The following is a 15222-nucleotide window of genomic DNA, read 5'->3' as shown; positions in this document are numbered from 1 at the left end:
CTCACTTCCTGGATATACCTAGACAAACGTGAAGAAAAGGATGTGTAGATCTGCAGTTGCGGGTGCTCACTGTCAGCTAGGCCAAGGAAGGGAGCTGGGAAAGGAAAATTTCAGGCAGTGATTGGGAAAAGATTTTCTTTCAACAGGACTGTCCATTGCTCTGCATCTTAAGTGATATGTATTTTTCCTAGTGGGCACTCTAGCAGTGTGGATGTGTAGTGTAGAAGCCAACTTTGTGGTGTGGGTATGTAGTGATGAGGAGGAGCAGCAGAGGTGGTGACTGGTGGTTCTGCAACATTCAGAGGCAGCAGTGCCACCTCTGCACACCCCAGATCTGCTAATCTCCAGTACATTTTATAGAGATGGCTGCTCGAGCCTTGCCACCACTTAGACATTTTTATTTAGTGTTAGCTGTAATGAACGTGCACAGCTGTGAGGCTTCCAGCATGCTTGCCATGAGTTTGAGCCTTCAAAATTGTCTTTTTAGTAATGACTTCTGATTTTTCTTTTGTTGATGAATTTTTTTAATGTCACTACCAAGATGTCCCAGTCTCTAGGTTTCAGGATGTGACAAATACATTCAAAAATTGACCACCAATTTCTAAAATAGACTTTTGTGGGCAAGTTGAAAATAGGAAAATGAGTGGTAGCAGTTTCATCTGATAAAGAAGAAATTAGTTATGAAAAATCTCTATGCCCATTTTTTGAAATTTATGCTAGCTAATGCAAGATCAGGATTTTAGTTTGCATTCATGCCAGTAGTATTTTTGATTAATTAATTTGGACTGGAATCTTGCATTTCCTATTGTAGAAAGCTTTCAAGTAGCTGTTGCCTTTACAGATTAATATTATGATATTTGGCATTTATGTTAAATGCTATGGAGTGAAACCTGCTATGTTTATATTTCGATAACTTTATTTGCCTACAAGAAATTAATGAAATTATCAGGAAATCTCTACTATTATCAGTGAATATGGAAGTTTTTTCACTGTTTTTTTTTCTACTGGTTTTCATTGCTTTCGCTGAAGTGTTTGTGAATGCACAAAACACACCAATCTCTAAATTCAGTGCAACATTAATCATTTATTTTCACCTTTTGGAAAAGAAATTTTGGAAAATTTTGGAAAACTTTTGGAAAATTTTGGAAAAACTACTACAGCATATGACATATATAATGAAATATATATATGGCTTCAATTTGCTAAGAGTGGTAAGATTTAAATGCACCTTTGCTAGCCGTTTACCACCTTCCTTAGGTTTTGTGCAGGAAATTGTAGCTTAATTCAGTAAGTTTGAGCAGTTATGGAATCTGAGTGTTACTCAGTGGGACTATCATCCAGAACTGTGATTGCAGCTTTTTTTTTTTTTTTTTTTTTTTTTTTATAGCTAGACTGACTTTAATCTCCTGTTTTGTAGATAAGGAGTAAATTTTTGAGGTTAGCTAACCCAGACAAGTGAAGCAGTGGCATGTAACGTGCTGGATTCAAAGTACTTCTAGCTTACTCAGGATAAATCAGGATTGCTACTTCTGTTAAGCTCCCTATAACAGCATCTACCTTCTTATCACTGCTGCAATTCGTTGGCTCTGGTTTGTCTGTTCAAAGGACATACTCTCCCTTGCTCTTTTTCTCAGCTTTGATGGCTTTGCAGACGTGAACAGGAGAAAAAGTAACACAGAATTGGTAACCAAAAATAAAAGTGTATACCCATGTAGATGTGCCTGAAGTCTTTCTCTTCAGTTGGTGATATTTTTATTCAGCTACATTTCAGCATTTTGGTATTGTATTTGGCATTACAAAGTAAGCATAAAGCTGTCATGTAATTATGAGATGTTGCAGAAAACTACATCTAGTTTGCGTTACTCTCTGAAGAACATATATGATGGGGGAAGGAACTGTTTAAAATGATGTGGAATAGGCCTTCTGCCAGCATTATGAAAGTGGTGGAAATAAGCAGCAATTACACAAATGGAAGTCCTGCTTTTTCTGCAGTGAGTAATACATGAGAATGGTAAAAAGCCTTTTTTTCCCAAGTCCACAATACTTAACACAGTTTGATGTGTTTAATACATCTTGGCATCTACCTCTGGCCCCAGTTCATTCTTGACTTCCTTGGCATTTGCAACCTTCTGTACCAAAACTTTTGTTAACCTCAGCCAATATTGCAATACAGAGATTGGTGCAGGTTTAGTGGCACCTCCCCTTCCTGGCAGAACAGGCCTCCAGAGCACTTCAGATCATTGTTTTGTTCAGTTGTGTTCAGTCAATATCAACAAATGTAAGCTGCTTTCTCAGCTATTCAGATTTTAAACTAATGTTTTTCAATATGCATTTGCTCATTTTCCTTCAATTTTTTCATCTGTCTTTTTTATTGGACTTGTTCCTTTACTTTGTCCTCACTTCCAACTTCCCCTTGCTGCGCTTTCCATGCACATTTCTATCCCACTGAGATTGTATACAAATATTAGATCTCTAACTCACACTTTTGTCAGCAGGATGTGCCGCACTCAGTGGGCACACTCCGTTCAAATAAAAAGCCCATTGGCAATACAATAAATCAAGTGATTAACAAGAAGCAAAATGCCAACCTCTGGTTTTTTATGTCCCTAAAGCTGGTGTTACTCGGTAACAACTGCATATTCTCCCAAGAGAGATGCCGAAGTCAATGGTGTAAACTGAGACATGAGCACTGCAAAATTGCACTGACATATGCACAACCTGAAGAAAAGCATGGATTTTTCACTTTATGGTTGTAGGGCAGATGCTGATATCGGACAAAACCAGGAAATAGCACCCAGAAGATGGATTACAGAAAGGTGGGCAATGCTTGATGGTAAACTGAGCAGCAGAGTGTGCACTAGTGCAGTAACCTGGATTATGCATTTACTAGCTTGTATAATGCAGAGAGAAATGCTGCTCAGCCTATTTGTAGTTTGTGTCAGCGAAAATGCAACCAACTTGTTGCCAATGACTGGCCAACTTGCTGCTGTTATTGAGAAAAGCTCTCTCTGTCTAAAGCATGTGCTGTCTGTTGTGCTTACTCTTTTGCTTTTCATCACTCATCCAGAAAATAGTCATGTCTCTTCATTGCAAGTGCATTCTTTCAAGTGTGATCACGTATAAAAGTTTCTATTTAAAATACAACTGAAATATAGGGCAGAGGTGCATTTTAAGTGACTTCTTTTACAGACTCTCTCATCTTTCATGTATGCCCAGGTATAGAATTTCTTTCACATTCTTGTCCTTTCTGTCTCTTAAAACAATAAACTGAAAATGTGATGAAAAACAGAACTGTTTCTAAAGCTTTAGAGGTGAAGTATACGGAAAGAGGCAGAAGGTATTTGAAGTGTGTGTGTGATTGATTATTTTTTAAAGCTAACACATTTACTTAGGACCGACACATTGGAACATATTGATAGAGCATCAGTGTATCTTGCTGTTTTTCATATTTTAGCTAATGATTATTAAAACCACTTCTTTATCTCTTTCAATTGTATATACATCTTGGGTCAGTGCAGGCGGCTCATGGATGTACTTTCTGTGGGAAGTATTCTTAAGTGACATTCTAATTCAGTGTTTTTTTGTAACCTGATTCCTCTTCCATCTGTGCTTGGTATTCTAGTATAGAGCTAATCTGAAATACATGATGGGATAACATAAAGAATCTGGCCTTCAGTCAACAAAACTCTTTTCTGCTGAGAAGTGAAGAGATAAAGAAAAAGATGTAATTATTGTAATGATGGGTTAGACCTTTAGATTCATTCTGCAATCAGTGATTCCTGTGGTGCTCTGCTGCAATCATGGTTTAGTGCTGACTAGAGAAAGACAGGTAATGACTGTAAAATCCTTGAGCAGCCCTTAATCTAAATGTCTATAGGAGATTCACACCTCTCGTTTGCAGATGGTGGTAGTGACTCCGAATTTGAGGGCTGTAGAATGTATTGGCTTGGGAATCTTGGAATATATTTCAACTTCAAAAATAATACCCATCTCAAGAGATGGGAGTAGACTGTAAGTTATTTTTAATCTTATGAGGCAGCTGTATTATTAAGATAACTACTAACATTGTGACTTTTGCATGCAGCGTTGTTATATGCATATATGAGTATCAGATCTTATATATTGGTTTGGGCTTCAATGATCATAGTGATCATACGTTGATTAATTTTTAAGTTTCTTTTGTGTAAGCATATTGTCAGAGCTGCTATATTTCAGGTGCTGTGAAATCAATGCTAAATCATTTAAAATACTTTCAGAATCTCTTTTTTTCCTATTTTTCCTACTTTTAACTTTATTCTCAATTTCAGGCTTGAAAATGTGAGTTGAGAATTAATACTTTTATTTTGAATTTGAAGGATTGTTGGATTGTGGATTTAAGATAAGCATTTTCAACTGATGCTGATAGAACTATGCGATCATTTTATAGCCATTCAGGATAAAGGATATTGGCCCTAATCCTGAAGCTCTTATTTATGTAATTAATCCCTGTATCTCTGAGCTGTGTCACTGAAGTCAGCTGGGACTTTTGCATGAATAATTGTTGCAGAATCAGGCTAAGTCATTTAAATCATGATTATCACTGGTAAACAACTGAAGATTAACTCTGGTAATCATTATTTCATAGACATCACACACATTAAAAGCAGATGTTTTGTAGCAGTGCTTAAATGCACCTTTCAAGCTCTGAAAAGAGTATAGTCCTTCAAAAATATACTAGTTTCACTTTGAAAATGAGTTTGCAGGATTATTTTGCCAATTTGGTGAAGCTAAATGTATTCATTCTGAAAGAGTTCAGTTGCTCAGAAGGGTATCGTAGTCTAGTGGTAAGTCAATAATATGTTTCATTTACTTGCCATCTTTGTGGGCACTTAAGACAGACTTGTAAAGAAAAATAAAACAGATTGCTGGTATGCTGATGTCAATCAAAAGTTCATTTTCTCTTTTATGGTATCTTCCACTTTAAAAAAAAAAAAAAAAAAAATCACTTGCTTCTCGTTATTAACTTAGAAATCTGCTCAGACCACTTAATTGTTACTCCATTTCTGGGTTTGGTTTGATTCCCAAGACTGAATGACTAGTGATAGCTGAAGAACCTCCGAGTCCAACTGCAAAGAGATAAATTCAGTTTGAGATTCTTACGCAACATTCAAATACCAAACAAGTTATTTAGTTTAAGAAATACTGATATTCTATTTCACACACAACTACTTTATGTCTTCATGACAGTGTCACTCGTTGCATGGGCAAAATAATGTATTTGACAAGGTACAGTATCTTCAGTTAGAAGTAACAGTATTCATGAAAATTATAAGATTTCTGCTGTTACCATATGTTGCTGCTGTGGTTGTGACAGTAAGTTTAATTTTTCTGGACTTCATTTCATGGCTTTTGGTCAGAGCGATTTGAATTTGGCCAGGAAAACAGATCATTCAGTTAATTTTTGGCTGAATTCCACACCATAACTTATGCCGGCCTATATTACATAATTGCCTTCTTTATGCAACACAGAAATTGCACTCCTTTATGCAGAGATAGGGAGATTTTCTCTCCATCTTTATGATGAGGTCAATCGTGCATCTGTCTGGTTTGCTTTCTCTTTATTTAGATGTGATTTAAAGATTATATACAAATAATAATTCTATTTCAAGGAGTTTTTATTAGTCCATTCAGGTCCTGAAACAACAGGGTAAGCAGTAGACAAGTGACACTTATAAGGAGGGCTAGCTGAAGCCAATCCTTTGTAGTCTCAGCAGACCACAGCAGTGGGCAGTGCTGGATGTTGCCTTAAACCTCTCTGTGTTACTCCCCAGAGAGCATTACTACACATTCACTCATACACAAATCCTCCCTGTAAGCTGGCCAGCATTTCTGCTAAATGTATGTGTATTATATAAATTACCCAATGGCATCAAAGTCCCAAAGCCAGCTTTATAAATGCAATTTAACAGTTCCAAGGACAACATCTAAATGACATAAAGACACGTGTTAGGGTTGGATGCTGAGTAAGGAGAGGAGCAGACACTATTGGTTGTCCACAAATTTTAGCAATTCTAGAACCAGTGATTATGGCTCGCAGTCTGGTTAGGCTGGGTTACGTTCATCTGTATTTATTATGGGCAAAGGAGGCTTCTGAGGGGAAACTTCAAGGAAGATTAAATGGTGAGCAGTGATATGGAAAAAATGTTAAAATAGTTGTCAGAAAAATAGATGTTTGAGATGGGCACTAGTGGTGCAAATTTGGAAGGGTGACCTTTCAACTGACAACCTGTAGGCTGGATTGATAGTAATGGTGAGAGGGCTTTAAATGACAGGAGAAGAATAAGAGGAAAAAAGATCTAGCTTAGAATTTTTCTTTACACATCAAGTTGAGAGGATTTCCAAGGGGCAGGACTGCAGGCCTTTTTTATTTTGTTTTGAGGATAAGATTACAGATATGAAGTGATCCAGTGTAAAGTGTAACATGATCAAGGCTCAGTCAATTGTTTTGGCATTGTAGGCAGGGATGAAAAGGTTGTATTTTAGAAATTATTGTGCAAGAAGTACATGTAGTACATGCTTATCAGTGATAAAAGCAAGTCTTTATTATATATTATTATTATTATTATTATTATTATTAGCTTGAGGGCAAGTTGAGATTCAGTTTAACTTCTGTTATTAACCTTACCAGTGTCCCCACCCCAAGCATATGAGATAGTTTGGGCTTTTTTTGAGTGAATGAATTTCAGTCTAAAATGCAGTGGAAATTGCATTCACCAAACAGTGAAATGGTCTTAGAGATTTTATATTGTACTTACAAGGGGATTTTTTTCTTTTTTGCCTGGAAATTCTTGTTTGTTTGTTTGTTTGCTTGCTTTATAATATCTCTGTGATATTTATTTGAGCTCTGTACATTTATTTGAGCTTTAGCTCACTGTTCCTTAAGAAGATGATAGACTTAGAAGGGTTTTTTTAAGCAGCCATCTCCTTAAGTTAAAGGAAGCTCAGAAGCAGTCTAGAGCTCACACCATTCAGTGAATTAAATGATTCAAATCTATCTGCTGGAGAAGTCAAAAGAAATCTATTCTCTGCCTGATGGGTGTGAAGTTCACCTGGCATCTAGCATGTAGCTAATGGTGGTTAGCCTTTTTTTTTTTTTCTTTTCTGTTTCATGAAAATAATGGAGATCTGCTGCTTGATTGTGTGCTTTATTCTGCGCGCAAATCTTTGACCTTTACTAGAAAAAAAGTCATATTGTGGAGTTCATTGTCTTTGATATTACTGTGTTTTATATTTGTATTGTATGATGTCAATTTAGAAGAAAGTTAATTTTAAAAGGTGTATTGCAGATAGTTAGTTTGCTATTCTTATTTTTTTTTTTTTTTGGTGGTTTTATTTTGCCCTGCAGCTGGACCTTTGGAACTGCCTCTTTTTGAGCTGATCCCATCACAGAGACAAGTGGTTTTTCATGGAGACCGATTGCCTTTCCAGTGTACTGCAACGTATGTTGACAACACAACCCAAGTACATTGGTACCATGGCGGTCGTCTTATTGAAACAAATGAGGAGAGTGGCGTATTTGTGGAGGATAGCATCATTCATGACTGCTGCTTAATTACACGGTAATGTATAGACATCTCTTGCAATACTCCTACTTGTAGACAAAGTGAACATCCAATAAGCCTCATTAAAACATGCATCAATAGCTTTGATTTGGAGTGTCTCCGTCACACACATGAATCTTAGCATCGATTTTTCATGACTGTGAATGGTTGTGACTCCAAATGATATCTATTGCATCTGAATACTCAGAATTGAGCAAATATGAGTTTGAGATGGTAAGGATAGGGTTTCCTGCACAGGAACTATTCCTAAGTTTTGAAAAATGGATGAAGTTAGAGTAACTTCAGCAGCGTAGAGCAAATTTGGCTTCCAGCCAAACTAGTTACTTCCTGAGATCATCTAAAATATCTAAGTGTGATCCAGTTTTGAAGAACTGTCAATTAAAAAGACTCAGATTTGTTTTTGTAGACTTCAATGCTAGGTCCCAAAATGCTTTAGTGGGTTAATCACGTACTTGTTTCATATCACAATCTTTGTCTGTGATTTTCCCAGTTGGTATATACGGGGATCTATGTATTCATGAGAGAGAGATGCACAGAAACCTCTGCTGATATGAAAAAATGCATTAAGAATGAAGCAGAGTAGGCTTCTGTAAAAGGAAATATCATTTATAATATAAAACATCTTTCACAAATAACTAATATAAATGTTATTTGGCAGTGACCATATTGGTTTTTTAATACAAATTTGAGTTATTATTGATTTCTGTATTTATTTTTGCCTTTCCTCATAGAGGCCAAGTTTGTCGGAAAAAACTGCTAAGCTTTTGCAAATATCCTTTTGTCCTCAGCCAAATTCCATCACTGATGAAAAAAAAATAAAAAATAAAAAAGTCAGCCTTTTCTATGGTCTTCATTTCCTTGTGTAGAATATGGAGAGAAAATAGCTGTGCTAATTAGCTCTGGATCATCATTTACTTCTTCCCACTCAACTACCTTCTATTAATAAAACTGACCTGAAATGCCTCTTGACCTATCATATGAAAGTTAGGAAGTCAAATTATTTCCTCCACTGGGGTCTTTTGCCTTCCCGGATTTTTTATTTTCTCTACTCACAGAGTATTTGACCCCTTTTGATCTCTTACAGATCTGGAGATGTGGAGCTGACCATTTGTCACAGCTCCTGGCTTTCCTGTAATACAAATGTGTAGGGCCATAGTGGATAATGAAAAAGACTATTAGATCAATTAGTATGGTAATGCCAAGTGCTTGGGCTATTATATTGCTGCCAAATCACTTAAATTAAAGCAAGCTCTTCTTATTTTCCTGGTATCAAAATTAAAAGACAAACTGTTAATCACCTCATTATGCTCAACTGAATTATGCTTTGCACTATATGAGCAATTTGTAAAGAGAACAGAGTAATATACTGAAAGATTCTCAAAATTGCTATCCTCTTTAAGAGGTTAGTTTATAAAATTTAACTGAACCTTATATAACTTTTCTTAATTTTTGCCAGGTTATAAAATAAAAATCATTGTCTACCGTAGCATTATTTTAATAAGGATTATTGATATTCTATCTAACACTTTTAGTGTGCCATTAAAGAGGTGACCCTAATGTTCATGCTGCAGTATGCACTGGGATCTGAAATTGAAAAAGAACATCCTCTAAAAACGTTATGCCATTTGCTGTTATAGAATGGAAAATTTCTCTATCTTGCTTAAGCTTTGTGATAAAAACTGTCAAAATGAGGCAAAATATTTTCAGAATAAATCCTCAAAATTTAAACAACTCTTCAAAATCTTAAAACGTTTTCAGTACTCATTTGTTTCAGCTGTATGTTTTACTTCATGATTTAGTAGTGCATTAGCACTGTGGAATTTTATGCCACACAGTCCTTATCCAGGTAAAAATGCAAATATTTGAGTAAGCGTGGCTTTGCCTTGGTCAAGAAGCTGATCATAATGAACTTTTCGAAGGCACTGGTTGTAAAGGTACTTGAGAGACTTATGCTTATAAAGTACCATTCAAAAAGCATCCTATTTTAAAGTCATTTTTTAATGTCAATTATTACTTTGTATAAAATCAAAGTTCTCTCTGCATGTTGTAAATGAGAAAACATTAACTGATTTAGGTTTGTACAAAGTCTCTTCAGCATTTCTTAATTTTAATCCCATTTTTATTGACACATACACTATAACTCTGCTTATATTTGTTATTATTGTTATATGTTAAAGTAATATGTAATATGTTTATTGCATCCTGAATCATTAATGATGGTTTCTAAGGAAGCCTCACTTGTATGAGGCACTGTGAAGCATCACACAGACTAGGCCTTTTGGAAGACTTTGAAGAGAGTCTATCTCATCATGTGCTAAGCATAAGATTTGGAATTGAAAAAATAAATAAATAAAATTAGTTCTTACAGTGTCATATTTTACCCTCCTGTACCTTCCCAGCGAAGGTTGACTCTCTGTGGCCTTCTATGATTTCACTGAAGGACAGATTTGGACTTTGAGCTGCTTAATAGTTCCAAGGTTTCTGAAGCTAGTTTTAAACAAAGGTGTAGTTCTGTTCCAAAAATTACTTATTCAAACATTTTTAGATAGTTATTTTATTGAGTAGCTCTAGATATTTCTGGACATGGATTTACAACATAAATATCATATGAAACCCTTTTGTTTTATTAACTGGCATAGTAGAAGGATAAAATATCCAAATGTGTATTTTTTGTCTCTTATGATAAAGCAGAATAAACTAAAATAAATGTTTTTGTTCCAATAATTAAACCAAAGTTTTGAACTGCGTTCCGGCCTGTGACATTTTTCTTGGCAAAGGCTATTCCCTTACAAGAGATTTTGAGACAGTGTTTTCAATTCTGCTGCTAGCTCACATTTACCATTCCTTGCCAATGATAATAATATTTGATTTTGCTCATGTTGAACTTCTCGTCATTATGCCGGTGGATAAATGTCATAGTCATACATGAAAATGTAATTGTGATATGGAGCTAATTTGCTATCATCTGTGCATGGATCGAGCTGAAATTGTGACTTGTTTGTATGAAGACAGCCTAATTTCTTGAGGCTAGAATATTACATTATCACCTTGATATCACAGTAAGGGATAATGAAACAGTCCAAATCCATGAAGTCATATAGAAAATGTGCAGTTCCGTGCATCATGGTGTTTATCCCAGCTTTCCTACTGTTCTTTATTGTTTGGAGAGACTGGAAAGACAGTTATTAGGACATGAAACTAAAATATATATGCATATTTCAGTTTTATGAATCAAGTAGTTCTTCAATAGTAAGAAACTTTTGTTTTCGGGAAGTTTACTGAATGGATTGTAACGACTACTTTAGTCTTTTTAGTTCTGCTCTGTAAATACGTGTGTAGTGTGTTTAACAGTGCTTATTTCTCTGACAGCTGGAATGGCTGCTTGGGGATCATTACAGTTTGTGAATGAGCTTTAAATTGTGCAGAAAGTTAAGAACTCATAAAAAAGGAGTGTTACTAATGGAGGAACTAACGTGCTGTTAACTAAACCTAAGATAGTAGGTGCTGGTATAATATTTTTGCGTATAATTTTTATTAGGTTTTGTGGGTAGATTTACTATTGGAAATGAGCCTCAACTGTAATGCACTGCAAATGCATCGTAATGCTTCTTCTTTTAAAGTGTATCCCAAGTATTTGGGTCTTAATATGGCTGTCAAAATGCAGGTCTTAAAATAGTTTTTAAAGAGAATTAAGCTCAGGAATCTATGTTTTCTGAGCATATAGTGCTGTTTTTTTTAAGCATATAGTGTTTTGACGGTTGTTACTTGTCAGTGCAAGGTGGTTAAAAGAGAATTATTATCAGCAAGTTATCAGCAAGTGTTTGAGATAACGGAACTGCATTTGATCGTTCAAATGTTACAAGAAGTAGGAGAACTCATTTTAAAGCAGGTCTTTTCTGTATTTCATAACATGAATATGTTGATTTCATAAAACTGGTTTAAAGATATATGCTTACGTGAAAAACAGCATTTGCAAAAGAAATATCTAATGACAGAGACAACTTTTAAATCATGGTCTGCTTGTACTGTAACCTTGAAAAAACAGAGAGAAACAAAGAGTAATACAGAAGTGTAAAATCATGATTATAATATTGGTAATCTAAAGATTTCTTTGAGCCTAACTAGTAATTTTAAGTGTCTTAAAATGTCAGTATACCTTTTAGTACAGAGTGCAACTGAGAGTGAGGATATCACTAAAAGAATAAGAATAGGTTTGAGATATGGTTAGTGAAAGAAATAAATATGAATAAAAACAGACTCCAGAGGTTGACAGTATCATGACAATTTTGTGATCCAAGCAGTCAAACCAAATAAGACAAAACAGAAGACCTGCAGAAATTTTGAGAGAAAGGAGAAATTTACTTTTTGTGGAAAGAAGCCAAATGACCCCTGAACTCTCTGAACAGTTTGTGGCAAGAGCACATCTGGAAGAGATGTGAAGCAAGCAGTAGTAGCTTGGGTGGATACTAGGTTAGCAAGAGCAGTCTGTAAATGGTGAATGTACTATTAGCAGAGCAATCGAATCTTGCAGAAATACTGGATGCTTACCCAAATTTTTGAAGAAAAGAAAAGAAAAAAAAAACCCAGAGGTGTAAGAAGCAGGCCAAGTAATGTGATTCAGCCTGCAGGCATTTTACAAGCACTTTGTGTTCTGCTTTCATAACCATTAAGAGAAGGATGAGGTCCATACTAAGCAGATTCAGGAGAAATCAGCAGAAACTGTTTAGTTGTGATATTTGTTGGGGCACCTAATTGACTCTATGTGACTCTTGGTTGATAAGCAGTTAGGAAAGAAATGGAGCAGAGCATTTAAATTGTAAATCAACATTTCTTTATTGTTTTGAAATGACTTTAAATGCTGTAGTCAGTGGTCTACAGTCTTTTCTGGGAGGTATAGCAGTAGAGGAGAGGTCAAACATAGATTTTTTGCTAGTGAAGCTCTCCTATTTCTGACGGAAGAAAATATTGAAAGATTTTGCAGAATATTGTGAAAGGCACAGACTTTGATTATTTGGGATTATGCTAATTAATTTGAAAGATTAATTGTGGCCTTTCTTTTAAAATAATTGAGATTAGCTGACTAAAACCCGGTGACAGAATTATTATTAATCAGTTTGGTGAATAACTTCAAATATAACCTGTGGAAAGTATACTAATCCTATAAGAGGGGAGAGCATCTCTCCTGCTGTAAAAATAGGCAAGTATATAAGAATTGTGCTGTGACATAAAAACTGTATGCTTAATTTGAGGAACTGATTATTGAAGCATGTTTGAGAGATGTTTTCAACAGAAAAATATGTTGGTATTTTTGGCTGATAAAATTAAGTAATAATTTACAACTGTAAAAATATTTTGATGGAGTCCTCCTTTAGGAAATCTCAACCAGGATCGATAATTGAGACCCAATTAAGAGGCCTAGCACTGAATTTGGACTTTATATTTCCATCCCTGCTTATTTCCTACAGCAATGTATTGGCCCATATAGCCATGTAACTTAAATGATTAGTGTTAAGAACAAAGTTTGCATCCCATCCAAAGGGTAGATCAATGGAGTTTAGCTTTGATTTTTAAGGCCAAATTATTTTAATGTGGCCCTTTGAACTGTTGCATATTTACAGCTAAAATGATGCACTGTAGCAAGGGACTTGGTAGGAACATCACAGGACAGGAATTATTAAAGTTCTTTCTCCTCAATACCAGTGTTGAGATATTATTATATACTTTCTCACAGTCCAGGCTGTTGTTTGTAGGCCTGTGCATCCCTGTGATTATCAGAGCAATTCAGACTTTCGCTCAGGTTGGTGTCCCTAGATGAGCAAACTAGATCTGTAAAGCAAAACATTAGAAGGATTAAACTTACAAATAGCTGAATTACTCATTACATTTCATATATTTCAATTTATTCAATATGGAGACTTCTGTAGGACACTTTCTTAATGGATTTATGCAGAGTCTTTATTATAATGCTGGAACTGAGTGAAAATAGGTCCCCTCCCCTCCCATAAACAAAGTTTATGCTGTTGGAGATGTACCCTCTACTGCAGGAAGAACACAGATTGTCCCTGAAGTCCTTATCGAAGAGTCTGTTTTGTGTGGTCTTTTGGTTAGTTCTTCCCAAATATCTTCTAGCTCAACAAATAAAGCGGGTGAAAATTATATACCCAATATCCAGTGCCCCTATCCCACAGAATATTCATTAATAAATTAATAGCTTTATTTTTAACATAATCACTGGATTTGACAGAGAAGGCAACTTCTGTCAATGTTGAGCATTTCACAGATAATTTCAAATTTTAAAATCAGTGTGGTGAACTGTGGAACTACGGCGCTTTTTTTTCTTTTCTTTTTTTTTCTTTTTGACTAGTCCCAGTGGCATGTAATCAAATAATCAAGAATTGTTTTAAGGACCTTAACACTTGTGAATCATCTGGGAAATATTTTACTTAAAAGGCTTTTTATGCAATTTTGACTGCTGGACTGATTGTCACAGTGTTATTTTTGTCTAAGAACCTCTGCTAGGGTGGAGATCACAAGAGCTATGCTAATGAACTAGAGCTTGCTCTAGATACAACCTTGCAGTGCAGAGACTACTTGAGGGCAAATGAAAGGCATAAAGCAGGTGTAGCAGCGTTTCCCCAGCAGACTGCAGTTGACTGCATCCTGCAGGCAAGTGGCTTGCTGTTGCAACAAAATTAATAACAATAAACACATCTGGACATCCCCACATCTTTCACCAAGTGACAAAGCAGCTCAATGATAAATCAGCTGATTCATGAAGTCCTTTAAATGAGGGCTGGCCCAGCTGTGCTCAGTTCAGAGCTCTTTATAGCGCAGGAGTGTCACAGCCTCCTCGTTTGCCAGAAGATTTCTCCAGCAAGAGAAGGCTTGGAGTGGTCAGGGGCTGTTGATACCTTTTATCTCTGTTTTGTGTGCCCTGTTATTGGCTGTGGGACTCCAAGAGAGTCACCCTAGTTTATAAAACCTTGCAGCATGTTCTTGGGTAGCATGACCTGGTTGTCTCTCTTTACTTGACAAGCTCAATAACAGAGAAACAAAACTTATTTTAGTATGTTATATACCTCTTCATAATACAGTGGATTTCTGACTACCTCAGAATATGGTAGTGTGTAATTACTCTGGTATTCCTATTTGTTTTGTTGATCTTAACACACCAATTGATTGCATATAATTGCAGGCCACAGATTCTGTGACATCTGCCTGTAGAAAATACATCTCACTAGTTGACAGATATTTACATAACAAAGAGATAATACTCTGCCTATGGCAGTATATTTGACCACTCCACTGACATTTTAGTCAATTATATTTTAGCAATAGAAAAGAATATGAAGTTGTTTACCAACTGGCATACGGGTCTCTTCATCCACTTTGAAAGTGGCTAGCTCATCATGTCTGTATATTGTCATTGACATCTCTGATTCCCAATTCACCTGTTGTTATGGTCGTAATAAATCAGGCAATAGATAAATTTTGGTAGGAGTAACTTACAGGAGTAACTTACAAAGTGCCTTGGATGGCTACCAGGGAAATTAAGTTATGCGTTGTTCCTGTATCTGATCAGAAGAGTTGTATTTAATTTGTTCTGTCTGTGACAAATTGA

General features: G+C 35.7%; 1 protein-coding gene across 1 annotated transcript in view; it reads left to right on the top strand.

Annotated features, from left to right (window-relative positions):
• Positions 1–15222, top strand: part of LOC112957041 (adhesion G protein-coupled receptor A3-like) — a 237258-nt gene that overhangs the window by 101279 nt on the left and 120757 nt on the right. The window contains exon 7 of the mRNA XM_026050563.1: positions 7385–7598. Within this exon, the coding sequence (XP_025906348.1) occupies positions 7385–7598 (214 nt within the window). The remainder of the gene's footprint in view (positions 1–7384; positions 7599–15222) is intronic.

This window comes from Nothoprocta perdicaria, unplaced genomic scaffold, assembly GCF_003342845.1.
Source record: "Nothoprocta perdicaria isolate Ctin4 unplaced genomic scaffold, notPer1 scaffold_7, whole genome shotgun sequence".
NCBI classification, from domain to species: Eukaryota; Metazoa; Chordata; class Aves; order Tinamiformes; family Tinamidae; genus Nothoprocta; species Nothoprocta perdicaria.
This window is presented reverse-complemented; position numbering and strand designations above follow the sequence as displayed.